We start from the raw sequence: 15,794 nt of genomic DNA on the forward strand, positions 1-15,794 counted from the left end.
AATCTGCTACAAACATTTGTGTATGGTTTGCCTGTGAACAAAAGTTTTCATTACTCTGGGATAGATGTCCAATGGATGGTACCGCTGATGATCGTATGGCCATTGCATAATTAGTTTAATTAAGAAGCTGCCACATTGTTTTCACGAGTGTCTGAACCATGTCACATTCCCAACAGCAACATATGAGTGATCCAGGTTTTCTGCCTCTTGCCAGTATTTGCTGTTGTCACAGGTTTTCATTTCAGCCTTTCCAATAGGTGTCTACTGATAACTCATGGTGGTTTTAATTTGCATCTCACTAGTGGCTAAGAATGTTGAACATCTGTTCATGTGCTTATTTTCCATCTGCACATCAACTTTTGTGAAGGATCAGTTCATGTTTTTTGCCCATTTTCTAACTGGATTATTGTTTTTTTAAATTTAACTGCAGTGTTTTAAGAGTTTTTTATTCTAGTTCTCTGTTAGAGACATGTACTTTGTAAATAATCTCCCCCCCTCATAGCTTTCTTTAAATCCTCTTCACAGGCTCTTTCACAAAGCAAAAGTTTTTCATTTTTATAAAGTTAATTTATCAAGTTTTCCTTTTAAGGATCATACTTTTGATGTCAAGTCTAAGAACTCTTTGCCTAGTCTTAGTTCCCAAAGATTTTCTTTTACCTTTTGTTAGAAATTTTATAGTTTTACTTTTAACATTTAAATCGATAATCTATTTTGAGCTATAAGGTATGAGGTTTATTTTGAGATTCACTCATTTTGCCTTTGGATGTCCAATTGCTCCCAGAACATTTATTTGAAAGATATCCTTTCTTCACTGAATTGTTTCTGCACCTTTGTCAAAAATGTGTTGCGTACATTTGTGTGGGTTCCTCTTCTAGAACAAACTTTTTTATAATTATATATGGTCTGAATGTATACTTCCATTAAAGCTCCTAAACTTCTCCATGGGTGAACAGAGTAATTCACTAACTATGCTCTATACGTCCATACTAGGAGTGACTACAACAGAAAATGAATTCTAGTGTCTACATATTGTTAAGGACAATTGCTTAATAGCCATTACTCTAAAAATTAGTTATTTTAGTATATATTTAGTATACATAGGATTTTAGTTTATTTTAAAATTTAATTGCATCACTCCCAATAATACCATTTTATACGTCAGATGTATTAGTTGCTATTAGTTGTAATCAAAGCTGACAATGGCTGACTTAGATGGAAAAACGTTTATTCAATTTTTCATTACCTCAAATCAGGAATAGAGGCTGGAGAACCAGGTTCAAGACTAAGCAACCATAAGTGACCCATTAAATTTTTAAAGTTTCTTTATGACGCTATTGCTTTTGGACAGTTTGCATTGCTTCTACTTTTGTATCAATAAATTAATCCAAGAGAAAGGACTATTCTGCGTGCCCTGTGAAGACTTCTCCACTGGGTTGCCTCTTTCATCAATAACTCAATGTCTAGACATGTAATTTGGCAATACTAGCTCATTTCTCATACCCTAGTAGCAAGGAAGATGAGAAAATAATATTTTTGGTATTTTATCTTCTACAATGTGAGCCATTATTTGCTATCCTCAACATCCATAATGTGGGGTTATTCTCCAAATAGTTGGAAGAAGATTCAAATGCTGGGTGAAAAAAATAAATGATGAATGTCTGAACTGTATTGTTAACTGGTTTAGCTATTTCTTGAGGTACATTATAAACTATTTATCCTAGTTCAGTAGGGTTCTACGGTAATATATAGTGATAAACAGCTTGCTTTGAAATTTTTTCTGGTGAAAAGTACTTCACTTATTCTAGAATCACCTGGGTAGATTAAAACCAAACCAAACAAATCCAAACAAACAAAAACAATTATACTGCCCAGAGATCAACTAAATAAGCCGATCTTGTCATTGCATTTAGTAAATACTAAAACAAAGTAACAAACTCAAAACCCCTCTCCTGTGATTGCAATGTGTATCCAGGGCTAAGAACCACTGCTTTAAGAGGCAGAACTATTTGGCCTTGTTCGTTAAGTCAAACCCTAGAGCAGGCTTAGAATCCTTGCCTTGTTTTCCCTCCATTTTTATACAGGGGCAGGTTAGACCCACGTACACTACCTGCAAAGTTGTAGTTAGTCCTATCACTTAAATATCTTCATTTTTCTTCAACTTCACTATCACAAACCCTAGTTCTAATGTGGAGGTAAATAACCTGTTGAAAATATTTCAAGACAAAATTACCACAGGGAGAGGGTCTCACTACCAGAGAAGAGCTACAGCCAACTCTCTTGGCTCTCAGTGGAGTTCCAGAGGACCACATGGCCTGTAGCTCTCACAAAGAAATCACTATAAAACTCAGCCAGCTGGGACTGCTCCATTCCTGTTAATGGTGGACCAGGTAATTTAGGCCAGCCTTCATGCTGTTGATAAGAAATGCTGGACAAATACAAAAAATCATCTATCTGAAGGCATTGAAGACTACCAAGAATAAAAACTGAGAATTTTTAATAGGAAATTCTAAAAATTAGAATGAAATGAAAATCCTAGACCTGAAAAAATTACTTAAATTGATAATAATGAATAGGTTTAACAGTAGATTATTCACAGCTGAACAGAAAATTAGTGACCTGGAAGAAATGTCAGTAGAAAACATCCATCCTGAATCTTCAAGACACAAAAATAGGGAAAAGAAAAGGTATAAAGGCACAGACGTATGGTACAAATGATCTAACATATGAGTAAGGAAGAAGAGAAAAAATGGACAGAACTGATATGTGAAAGAGTAATGGTGGATAATTTTTCAGAACTGCAGGAAGATATCAAGCTATGGAATTAAGAAGCACTATAGACCCCAAAATAATGAACAGAATAAAAACTACACCTCCACATATGATAGCAAAACTCCTGAAAACCAGGAAAAGAGAAAGTTACAAGCAGCCTGAGGAAAAAAAGACTAATCCTTTTCAAAAGGTAGCAGTATGACTGACAGCTGACTTCTCAATGCAAACAATAATAGGTTGAAGGATTGTTTCTTCTCAGTGCTGGAAAAAAATACTTCTACATCGGTGATTCTTAATCAGAGCTAGCCACTAGAATTACCAGTGCCTTTTCTGGATACTAAAACCCACTCCTATTTGGTCTCCTTGGCAAAAGTCCTACTTGACTACAATCCTTTCTACACACCCAAGATTCAGGGATGTTGCTGAATTGAGAATGAACATTTAACCTTTCCTGTAAACACATCAGTGACTTCCTGGATTCTCAGGACAGAGCAAGCTCCTTTATTCTTGCCCTTTACCTCAACGTTCCACACCCATCCCACGGACTCCAATGTGCAGTCCCTCACAAATATTGAGAATCATTTTTTAATAGAGGGCTAAGTAATGTAGAGAATTATGCAAAATATCAGGATGCAACAGTATGAGTGTTAAGTAGCCTTTGGAGGTTTAAATAGTTGTTATGTTTTAAATGTATAGAAGAGTACATTTCAGACTTATACATAAATTTGGTACCTTATAGCTAAACATCATGATTTGGCACTGGATGTACTTTTATTTAGAAGAATTACATAGCTAATACTTAAAGATTCCCAGGTGTAATGAAGTCTATAAAAGCATCAGTAAAATGACATGGGTCCTTTCTACAGCACAGCCTCAAGGGTCCTTAAAGCACTCAGAGAGATGTATTCCTTTTCCCTAGTAAGTTAAATGAAAAGGCATAGTTTTCTAAGCAAGTTCAAATATGTCAAAAGTATGTTTTTGTTCTTTTTCTTGAATAGTATGTGAGAAGTCTCACTAGAGTTATGTAGACAGAGATAAATACAGAATTTTCTCTTACTGGTTGCCACCCTTTAAAAGTTATAGTTTTTGAAAGATACACTAAATTTCAATTTTAGACTAATATCAAATATCTTTTCCAAATAAAGTATAATGTGAACATGTAACAATTTATATTTTAAAAAGTATGCTAAGACATTTTGTGAACATTTTCTTCTCCTGGAGTTGGGCTAGGTGCTGTTACACAGTCAGGAAGGATAACAATTCAGCGTGAATGAGGACTAACAGACCATTTGGAGATATGTACATATTCTATTTAATATATAACATATATATCACATTATATATATGCATGTATCTATGTATGTGTACATATGTACACACGCATACACACACACACATACATGCATATTTAAAAGGATAGTGAATGGTCAGAAAAAGTAATTTCATATTTACAAAGAAATCATGAGAAAAATAACTATACGTTTACACATGCAATACATCTTACATAAAAGTTTACAAATGTAGGTGACAAAGGCATATAGCCAATTTAAAAAAATAAGGAAACTAAGGGAAAAAAAAAGGAACATCATTTCAGTATATCTATTTCAATTCCTGCCACTTAAAAGTAGCAAGCCACACAAATAAACACACAACCCACCCCAGCCTCTCAGAGTTCACGGTATACTTCAGTGCTGCCTGATATTAAGGCAACAGAGTAACACAATCACACTTTTTGCTGCATAACTATGTCACCTTTTGATTTGCCAGATCCCAGTAAATGTTTATCATTTTTTAGTTGTCTTTTTCTTTAAATAAACTCAGTTTTCAGTAAGTTCATTCAAACATAAGCTTTTATATGACAACCTTAAATAAAAGATGGTTTTTCATAAATAAAGATAATGGTAAAATAAATAGATTTAAATATTTTTAAAATATTTTAAATTCTACCAGGACACTGTCAGTTTTTGAAGCCTGTTTTCCTTTCGTAAAAGAAGAGATTAGCTGGGTTTTAGATGGTACAATGAAAATGAAATCAAGGCCATTCAAGTGGCCTGGAGAAGCATCTGTATAGAACCTCCTTACTGTGGCAAACATTCTTTCATTACATAGCTCTTTTTTTCCAGCTTTATTGAGATATAATTGACATATAACTTTGTATAAGTTTAAGGTATACAACATAATGATTTGATATGTATATATTGTGAACTGATCAACACAACAAGTTTAGTTAACATCCATAACCTCACACAGTTGCAATTTTTTTCTTGTGATAAGAACTTTTAAGATCTACTCTTTTAGCAACTTTCAAATATACAATACAGTATTGCTAACTATAGTCACCATTGTATATATTACATCCTCAGAACTTATTTATCTAATAACTGAAAGTTTGTACTTTTGACCTCCTTCACCCATTTCCATCACCTCCCACCTGCCAGCACACTTTTATATGCAATATAGATAGCTTAAGGCTAAGTGAATGATAATATTTGCTTTACACTATGCTACCAATTAAAGAAAACACATTTACTTCGAATAGTACACATAGCTGTTACTACCTGTCTACATATTTTGCAAAGTGGAAACTGTTCATAGTAGATATAACACTGAACTTGAAGTTATAAAACCTAGATTTGAGTATACACACTCACACATACAAACCCAATCTGTATCTCTGTAGCCCTGGCTGATTCATTTTACTTCTTTTAAATTTTAGCTTATGTATAAAATGGGGTTAAAAACAAAATATACTTTCAAAAGTATGCTGGGAGAATTATAAAATATACGTGAAAATTCTTTATAAGCTGTAAAATGCATGGTACACCCAATGCAACATGATTATGTTACTATTATACAGTCTCAAATTAGGGCTTCCCTGGTGGCACAGTTGTTAAGAACCCGCCTGCCAATGCAGGGGACATGGGTTCGAGCCCTGGTCTGGGAAGATCCCACATGCCACGGAGCAACTAAGCCCATGCACCAGAGCTACTGAGCCTGCGCTCTAGAGCCCATGAGCCACAACTACTGAGCCCACATGCCACAACTACTGAAACCCGCGTGCCAAGAGCCCGTGCTTTGCAACAAGAGAAGCCACCGCAAAGAGAAGCCTGAGCACAGCAACAAAGACCCAACACAGCCAAAAATAAATTAATTAATCAATTTTTTAAAAAAGTCTCAAATTAAACTTCACTGTATTTATCCTCCAAGTCATTTTACTGTTAAGCCAAGCTTTATGCAATGGATTCAGTAAAATAGCAGGCAAAACACTTTGCACATGTTCAAAGATTATAACCACCATTCATTTCAAATAACATGAAAATAGTTTTCTTTATTAAATGAATTGCTGTTCTCTGCTAATAACAAAATATCATTCCTTATTCCATCCAATTTGACTGACAGGTGCAATATTCTCAGTGGGAAGTAGTGTTATAATGTAAAAATGAATTACTCAGAAGATAATCCTGCTCTGTATCTTAAAATAAAAACTAATGGACACCACTGTAAAGCAATTATACTCCAATAAAGATGTTAAAAAAAAAAAAAAACTAATGGAGATTTATGCAGCAAGTTAACGAAAATGTTCTCTACCTAGAATTCTTGGCCTCTCTGGACAAGTTACCCAGAGCTTGAAGAATAAAGAAAATACCATGAGTAAAATGGAGCAAAAGCTACAAACTGAAGGCAAAGAAGCTATAGCATACTCTATTTTAATTAGTTTGTCTCAATTGGTAGAAATTACTTTTTCCTTTAAACTAGCACTTCAAAATTTACAAAATCTAGAGATGATCTGTAGATGGTGGGAATACAGGTAGCTTTTCTTTTATTTGTATTGCTTGCTTTTTAAATTCTACAGTGTCTAAAATGAAGTGGATGGAAACAGAAACAGACCAACGATAGGAATACTTAATAGTCTTACTCAGTAGTAGTCACATGGCTTATTATGACCCAAATAGAACAACACATTAGAATAAAAATACTTCAAAACAATGACACCTATTTCAAATACATATGTTATTTTATACTCATGTTATTTTATACTCATCCCCAATGTCATGTTATTTTATACTCATGTTATTTTATACTCATCCCCAATGTCAACCATTATCGAGCACTTCTGAAATACTTTTAAGGAAATTGGGAATGTAAAACTTACAAAGATAGTTGACCACTGTTTGATTACGCTATTTTCGTCATTTAAAAGATTTCCCTGAGTACTGAGTAAAATCTTTGTTATCTGAGGGAATGCGATCTTTTAAAGTTCACCTTGACAGCAGTCATCTGTAAACCTAGCAAGTCAAAAACTGAGATGTGAACTCTTGTATCTCACCCCTGATTTAATGGCTTCCCTCAGGTATTGCATGGGCATAATCATTTCATATCAAAGCCAGCAAAATGTCTGGCTTTGGTTTTTACAGTTAGGCTTGCTTTTATTGTCTTTGCTTTTGGCTTTAAGTTTTGAAAATTCAAAGAAACTCAGGCATGCCCATATGCATACATAGGGATGTTTTAAAAAGGAAAAAGTCTCACTAATTCAGATAATAGAATTTCTTAGAATAGCTAAAATGTCATATACACAAACTACGGTTGCCAATAAATTAGTATAGAGAGATTGAATAGTAGGTACACAAGACCATTTTCTACTCTAAAATTCTAAGAACAAGTGATTTTTGTAGACATATATATAGATACAGAAATAAGTGGTATGTACACATGTTGAACCTATACATAATAGTCACCAAAAATAAAAATCTGAAAGAGAAAGAGAGCTCAAATAATTAAAATTTTTATACATTCTAAATCCATATTTAATGAGAAAGAGGTAAATGATAAATCACCATGGATATAATGGATCCATTTCAGAAAGCAAAATGCCCAGGATATACAATATTCACAAATGGGTAAAGGTTTAAAGGCACCCAATACAACTTCTACATCTTAAATACTTAAATTGAGAACTCATGTCTGAGGTAATGATCCTGAAAGTTCTTTTGAACTTTTGAATGGTCAGAATTATTGTTATTTATATATCTTATCTTAAATACATTTATTGTATCTAATTCTTGGCAAATTGGTAATGCATTTCATACATGATATAATCTCTCTTCACCAAATAGTTTCTAGAGATTTGGGAGACCAGAGAAATTTTTAAATGCTCTATGGACCAAAAATGATGCAAATGCACCCACAAAAATTCCCATTTATATTAATGAGGGAGATTCTATAAAGGGATAAATTTTCAAAAACATCTCTCATGAAAACTACTCTCTTCCATCATCAGATAAAAGCTATTTGTAAAAGGACAGGAAAATTCAGAAGAGTTTACGAGAAGCAGATAAATAATCATCAAACCAGGTATGGGGGTGTCTCAAGGTTTTAATCAAGGAGAGAGAGAGGGCATGAGATAGATGAATCCACAATAATTTGTTAAAACAAATGGGGACTATGCAAAAGAGAAAATCCTGAATAGATGATTAGCTCATAAAGTTGGTGCTCATCAAATACTCCAAAATTGTGCTCTATATTTCCCTGCTTCCCTTACAGCCAGGTGGGGAAAAGGTGATTATTACTGACCTAGTGTACCATGAGCAGTGGTGATATAGGAGGTATCCACTGTTAACAACCTTGACTTAATACGACATGACTCTGGAATATTCTCACTCTCTCACACACACACACACACACACACACACACACACACACCCAGTGTATGCCACCTGATAAACAGTAGATGCTCCATGATTTGACCGTTTGTTGAATATGTAATACCACCCTATCCTGAGACACTCCTTCAATACCCACACATACTAATCCAATCTCTCACCTAACTTTGAGTAAGAACTAGAAAAAAAAGCTACATAAAATACTACTTGTCTATGCACAACGTGCCTGTGAATATTCACAATGATGTATTTGAATAGAATTCCTTGAAAACAATGATGTGAGAGTCTAGAAGCAGTCAAACTGCAGAATTACTGTAGACTATTTGCAGTCTGGAATTTGTACACTGGTGGCAATGATGGTAATGATATGGTGATGTCACTGCATAATGCTGCATTTACTTTTGCTACATTTATAGAGTCAATAAGCCCCATATAAAGTTAGTAACAGTTTCAGCAATTGTGTTCTTAGTTTATCTGCAAACCAAGAACAGGTCGGATATTTTGCAATATATGCCTTGCGGACTAAATTTAACCTATTAGAGGTCAGAAGAAAAACAGATAATCAAGGCTAAGAGACAAACAATATTGACCAAAAAGCATTTGCTTTGTTTTATTTTTATTAGAGTTTTTAAGTACTCTTTTCTTAAAAAAAAAAAAAAATACTGGCCACCATGGTATCTTGTGAATTATAATATTAATCATGCAACAGATAAGATGGTGAGAAGAACTAAACTACAGTAAGGGCTTTTAAATCCTGCAAAAGGAAAACAATATATTCATAGAAATGGTAACGTAATATAATGAAAAATTAATAGAGAATTTAAAGAAATGATTCTTTATAAGAGTCGTCATTATACTTTTAATGATTTAATACGTTCAAAAATGTAATGACTGGGACTTCCCTCGTGATGCAGTGGTTAAGAATCCGCCTGTCAATGCTGGAGACATGGGTTCCATTCCTGGTCCGGGAAGATCCCACATGCCTTGAAGCAACCAAGCCCTGCGCCACAACTACTGAGCCTGCGCTCTAGAGCCCGCAAGCCACAACTACGGAAGCCCGCAAGCCACAACTACTTAAGCCCGCGCTCCGAGAGCCCGTGCTCAGCAACAAGAGAAGCCACCGCAATGAGAAGCCCACGCACCGCAGCGAAGAGTAGCCCACGCTCGCCACAACTAGAGAAAAGCCCGCGTGCTGCAATGAAGACCTAACGCAGCCCAAAATAAATAAATAAACAAATAATGACTTAACAGGCATATTTTTTAAACGACAAGAGTAATATTCAGGAAGATGATTCTATTTTTTCTCAAAATTATTTTCCTAAATGGAAGAAAAACTGATTAATGATCCAAGACAAATTTGAAAGCAAACAACAAAAAAAATGTTTAACACTTACTACTTCACCCAGCTATTTGGCTAAGGAATTATCCTCAACAGGTAGCACTAGGTTCTGTAAAAAGACACAAAAAGACACAAGGCAGGGGCCCTTTCAAACACTTTGACCTGGAAGCACCTCTGGAAGGGCTGCCCCACTGCCTAGAGGGCAGGAAATGCTTTTCTGCCCTCATTCAGCAAAATAATAAGCACTAACTTGTGAGGAGTAAAGGGCACATTAAACGTTTTATCTCAAAATATATTTTCATGTCATCATTTTCATCTCTGATACAACTGGCCTCATATCCAGGCCTTTTTCACCCTTAGAATACTATAAAATGTGGTTCTTGAAAGTATGCATTCTACCCATACTAAATCAAATATCTGTGCATATTTAATTAGAATTATTTTTATTGTGAAATTTAATTTTGAACATAACCTAAGTATTATTTTATTTAGAAAAGTTCATAGTTCTGAGCCCATAAAATTATGAATATGTATTATTAACTAGGAAAACGAATGCTTAGATAATTCCTGTAACTGATTCCTATTATCTAATGCTTAGATAATTCCTATAACTATGATTTTGGGTATGATTATACATTTTCGTTTTTAAGGCACACGATATTTGCTTAGTGTTTTACTATCTTACGGGACCCATTTAACTTATTAAGCTTCACAGAATCATCTGTGTGAAGTTCTGTCATTGGAATTCACCCTTCTGAATACTAGCATATTCTGAACAGAAAAGTTGCTAAAGTTTTTCAAAATAAATAATATTCTCCAAAATAGTCAAGGTTAATTTAGTTTAATATTTTGATATTAAAACAATGCAAAACTGTTTCAACACCAAACTCTGAAGTAAACATGCTTTTATTGTTTTCTGTGAAGGCTGTCCTTTACACAGGCATAACTCTAAACTGTGGGTATGGAAAGAGATGCTTTGGAAATGAAATAAACATCTGCACACATCTTTACGGGGGAAACGGTGTATGGTGTTCTAAAAGGGCATTTCAAAGGCTGTAAATGCCATAGTTACCCAAGAAACATTCAGTGCTCTTTCCCTGGATCCTATCTTATAACTAAGATGCAAATTCAGTTTTAATTGTATGAAATCCTGGAAAGCTCTGATGGGGGAGGAATCCTATAGACTCCAAGGCCCAGTGTGCTACGGGGGGTGGTTCTCAGCGTTCTGTTCCTTAGTCTGATTTTCACGTACACGGTGACTGTGGAAGCAGATGCACATCTCCCCGGGGCACTTAAATCATCCATTAGCTTATAGCGTGTGAGGTGTCAGACACAATTGAGATTTCAAGAAGACGCAAGAGAATGATGAGCAAGCACCCCGTGGGAGCGCAAAGGGCTTCAAAGGTCAAGTTCCTGAAACAGTTCTTACCGCCCCCCCTCCGCGCCCCCAAGCTCTAGCTCCGCACCTCCTGTCTTGGCCGATGGCTGTAAGGGTGACAGATTTGAGCAATACGTCCCGGCCGCGAGAAGCCACCAGCCTGCCGGACAACTGCAGCTTTTCACGAGGGTTCTTCCTTCTCTCTCCTGGGAAAGAATGAGGCGCATTCTTCCACCCAGGAGCGGCCCTTGAAACCTGGCCGAGGGTCTGCACGCCGCGCCTGCCCTCCCTCGCACCGCGGGGCGCGCAGCAGCGCACCGAGGCCCCTGGCTGGGGGGAGGGGATCTGCTGAAGTTCGAGAATGGGTCCCGTGTGTCCTTGGGGTACAGTCTGCATCTCGAACGTGAAACCCAACGGGGGCAGCACAAAAAGGCAAGTCTGCCTTGTCCCCTGCCTCCTCCCCCAACACCTGCGTCCACCAACTCGCGCAAAGAGGCTTCTGGGTGCGAGGTGACCCTTCCTCTTTTAGGGACTCTACCCTACCCTAGTTTTCTAACGATACGTTTAGCATTTATTTTCTTTCTTTCTTTCTTTTCTTTTCTTTCTTTCTTTCTTTCTTTCTTCCTTCCTTCCTTCCTTCCTTCCTTCCTTCCTTCCTTCCTTCCTTCCTTCCTTCCTTTCTTTCTTTCTTTCTTTCTTCCTTTCTATCAGAATAACGAAGTTCTCCCTCCTTCTCTTTCCCTCTCCAAGTTAGAGCAATTCATCCATTCAGCAGGGAAGGCAGGGAATGTTCTAGTTCAAGGCCGCTTTGCCCCAGGATTCCGGAGCTCCGTAGAACTGGAACTTTGAGAAGAGTGAGGTGGAGAGACATCCAGGGAATCCGGAAAGCGGGCACTTTGGCCCCCAGATCGAGTTTCCCTCGCGCTCTGGACAGGCCCACCCAGGCTGGTCTCGGGTGCCCACTCCCCCGGCGCGCGCTCCCCCGGGGACCTCTGCCCGTCGCTCCGACAGTCCCCCCACGTCTGCCCGCTCTGGGCGGCTCTCGGCCCAGGTGCCTGCCCCTCCTCTCCTGCTCCCTGCAATCCACATCCCAGGTCCTCTAGGGCCGTCTACGCGTTCCTCTTACCTACTCATTCGGTCACTGGAGAAGTTTTAAACCCTCGGGGGTCTACACTATTTTTCTCCCAAGTCGGGCAGAGCATCTTTCAAAAAAACATGAGAAGGTCTCCGTAAACTTTTCTGTCGCGAACGCTCCCCGTGTCAGCGGCCGTGAGCACACACCTGCGTGCACGCGGACGCAGGTCCACCTGTCCGGGCGCACTCACGGCCGGGGAGCCTGCCCGTGGGCAACTGCTCAGGGAGCACGAAACTCGCCGGCAGTCGCCGGCAGGGACGCGGGGCGCAGGCAAGGCATCAAAAGAGAATTTCGAAATGGGCTGGGGAAGCGGGGAAAATGGTGATTCTAAACGCACACACACACCAGAGCGTGTGTCCACGTCCTGCACACAGAGCAGTTGTACCCGAAGGCGCACACTCCTGAGAACAGAGCACTGTGGACTGCTCTGAATATAAACCCCCCTCCGGGGCGCATTCATCGCGGAACTGACAATCCCTTTCGCCTGCAAGACTTCTCAGTCTGGGTCTAAACCAGCGCCGCGCACATGAGGACGGGGACCCAGGCGCTCCCGGAGCCCTTAGCCGGGTCTGCAGAGCCCCCCGAGGCAGGTGCGGGCCCCCAGCCCGGCCGAGCAATAAGCGGGCCGTCCGCGGGAGGGCCGGGTCCTTCTTTGCCTCTGCCCCCGAGTGGGTCACCTCTCCCCGCCCCGCCCCCCATCGCCAGCTGCGCCAAACGGGCGCAGGGGAAGGAGAAAGCCTAGCGAGCGACTCACCCCCAGCTTCCTGCTGCGGATTTTCACGTAGCCCTGCTTGACTATGTCGTTAAAGTTGGAGGCCATGGCCAGCGCGTTCGGCTTCCCCGAGTCGAGAGCTGCCGTCCGCCACGGGGTCCGCGCAGGTCTCGCATCCAGCCGGCCGCCGCCAGCCGCCGCCCGGTGCCCCCGAGCTCCCGCCGCCGGGGACGCAGGCTGGGTGGCAGGGTGACCGCGGACGGGGAACGCGGCCCGGCGCCGCGAGCAGCGCCCGCCCTCCGCGTTCCGGTCCTCACCTTCGCCCCCCGCCGCCGCCCGCTGCGGGCGCCCCCTCCGCGCCGCCGCCGCCCCCGGCAGCACCCACGGGCTGGCGCCTCACTCGGCGGCGCACAGCTGGCCGGAGTGCACCATCGCGGCTCCCCGGCGCGGGGGGGAGGGGCGGAACGGGGGGGGGCGGGCCGATTCGCTCGCCCGCCCGGCTCCCTCCCCCTGGCCCGCGGGGTGGCTGGGCTGGGAGATACTCGCAAGACGCGCCCCATCACTCGCGACTCGGGCGGGGAGCTCCTCCCGCCACCCGCGCCCGGGGTCCCGCTCCCACCCGGCTGCCTGTGCCCGCCACGCTCTCCCGGGTGCGGGATTCCTGAGGCCACGGCTCCTCATTCCCGGGCTCTTAATCTCCACTCCCAAGCTGGACACCGGGGAAAGGGCGGTGGGGTTGCTCCCAGGGAAGAAGGCCAACGGGAGCGAGGCAATTGTTATTTCAATGGCCGTGTTTTACAGTGCATTTTTATTCCTGAGCGTACGCTCGCGCTCCAGGTCTTTGCCCCGTTAGGTTAGGAAGTGTAAATCGACGCCAAGCCCTTCCCGGTGCACACAAAGAGACCAATCGTGCGCATGTGTCTAATCCCTCTGCTGCTGGAAAGACTGGAGCAATCAGGCGAGGCCCCGGTCTCCGACGTCCTCTCCCGAAGAAGCAGCGAGCGCTGGAGTGATTTATGCCCGCGTGTTAGTTAACTATGACGAAAAGTGGCTCGTGGCTTTTCATCTTCTAGGGGAAATGCAGACCATAGCAGTTACCGGTGGATGCAAATGATTTATGGAAATGTTCCACTCGTAAAAACAAAACAATGAAGAACTTTGACCCCTTTATGTAGGAACGCGTGACATTTAGAAGTAGGCTATTCTCTGTTGTAAATAAATTTTAATCTAAAAATGATATCCGTTTTATAAGATTCAAGGAAAAAAGAGGGAGTATTAAATGTTCGTTGGGGACAATATATGGATTTTTGCTATAGGGAAGAATATTTAATACCTAGTTAGTACGGATGTTTCTAATTAAGAAAAATAATGTATAATGATTGAAAATTTTCTAAGTGACTTCTTTATAAAGAGTCTATGTTTGATAAGAGTTCAAAAGATCGTGTTTATTTCTGCTTATTTTGGTGAACAGTATTTTTCCATGTTCTCAGTTTAAATTTCTTAAGCCCTATTGGGAACATGACAATAGTAAGAGAGAAAGGAAACTACTTGATTGAGGGGAGAAAAATATCAAAACCTGAAGGATAAAGTAGCATGCCCCTCACCCTACCAAATGGGCGCCCCAAAAGTGATTTTGGTCCCATGATTAGCAAGAGTCTCCATCCAGAGCCCATATAACCTAACGGAAACTCTAACCTGGCTAAACAGCACACTATTCCTATCCATTCATTTATGTAGCAAGCATTTGTTTGGATATCCGCCATGCAGAGGGCCAGGTGCCGGGGCAGATATATCCAATCACATGGCAAGACTCCTTAGGTTGCCACTCAGAATGAGTTCAAGTTCTGATACTTGCAGAAAATTTGCATAAACTCCCTATTAACTTGGTGTGATTCCCCTTCTTCAAATACGTGAAGCGTGTGGTCTAGCCCACGCATTTGTTCCTATTTCGTATACTACATGGCTGTTATTTCTTTTCTTCATGTGAAGACTGTTTTCGATTTGCACATACTTTATATACATGATTCCATTCAGTCCTCTTTGCAACCCAAGGATACTTGCTATTTAATAGATGAGGAAACTGAGGCTCAGAGATGTTCAGTTTCAGAGGCACAGTTTCAAGAAAGGTTTTGTGTCCGCAATAATTTCCCTGACCACTAACTTCCACCATCCTTTATATAATAATCGGTTTCCACAAATTGATTGTAAGCTGTTTGAAGTCAGGGATTAATTTTGTCTCAGCAACAATCTTAAGGCATACCCAAGGATAAGGTAAGGTTGGTAACTCTGGCTTTTAAAGATTATGGAACGATTATGCCTTTGTTCATATGCTTATGTAGGTCTTTATAATACCCTAATATGATGTAAATATTACCCTATATTTATGTTTGATTCTTATATTGCTGGTATAGCAATTTGTGTGTGTATCTATGACAAAATACCCTCCCCCTCTTTTTATATTGTTTGTTTGCCTCTTGAAAACACTAGGTTATGTAATATAAATTTGTCATGTAAATTCTTCTAGGTCTGGGTTGGTTGCTTGTACTCTCATGGCATAATTTATTTTAGTCACCTAAGCCCGAAACTAGTAATGTGACTTAGACATTTGAGTACATTCTTCTTTTTGTTTTCAAGAATAATTTATGAGGTGCTGTATATACCCTACTGAATCGCATCAAAGCAAACAAAATGTCTGACTATCCCACTGATTAGAGGAATCAAGTGTTGTCAGCCTGATCCATACCTTACAAAATTCTCCTCCAACCTTCCACCTAATCGTTTTTGCAGCCTCTGATGATCGT

General features: G+C 40.2%; 1 protein-coding gene across 9 annotated transcripts in view; it reads right to left on the reverse strand.

The window, feature by feature from the left end:
• The window catches only part of DOK6 (docking protein 6), a 417,757-nt gene extending 404,395 nt beyond the window's left edge, over positions 1–13,362 (reverse strand). For 7 of the 9 annotated variants that reach the window (XM_082415936.1, XM_082415934.1, XM_082415932.1 and 4 more), the window contains exon 1: positions 13,036–13,253. In XM_082415936.1, the coding sequence (XP_082272062.1) occupies positions 13,036–13,101 (66 nt within the window). In that variant the 5' untranslated portion in view covers positions 13,102–13,253. Of the gene's footprint in view, positions 1–13,035 lie in introns of all 9 variants that reach the window. The other 2 variants (XM_082415940.1, XM_082415939.1) reach the window with 2 other exon arrangements.
• Positions 13,363–15,794: the final 2,432 nt, after the last annotated feature.

This window comes from Balaenoptera physalus (genome assembly GCF_965194825.1).
Source record: "Balaenoptera physalus genome assembly, chromosome: 12".
Classification (NCBI taxonomy): Eukaryota; Metazoa; Chordata; class Mammalia; order Artiodactyla; family Balaenopteridae; genus Balaenoptera; species Balaenoptera physalus.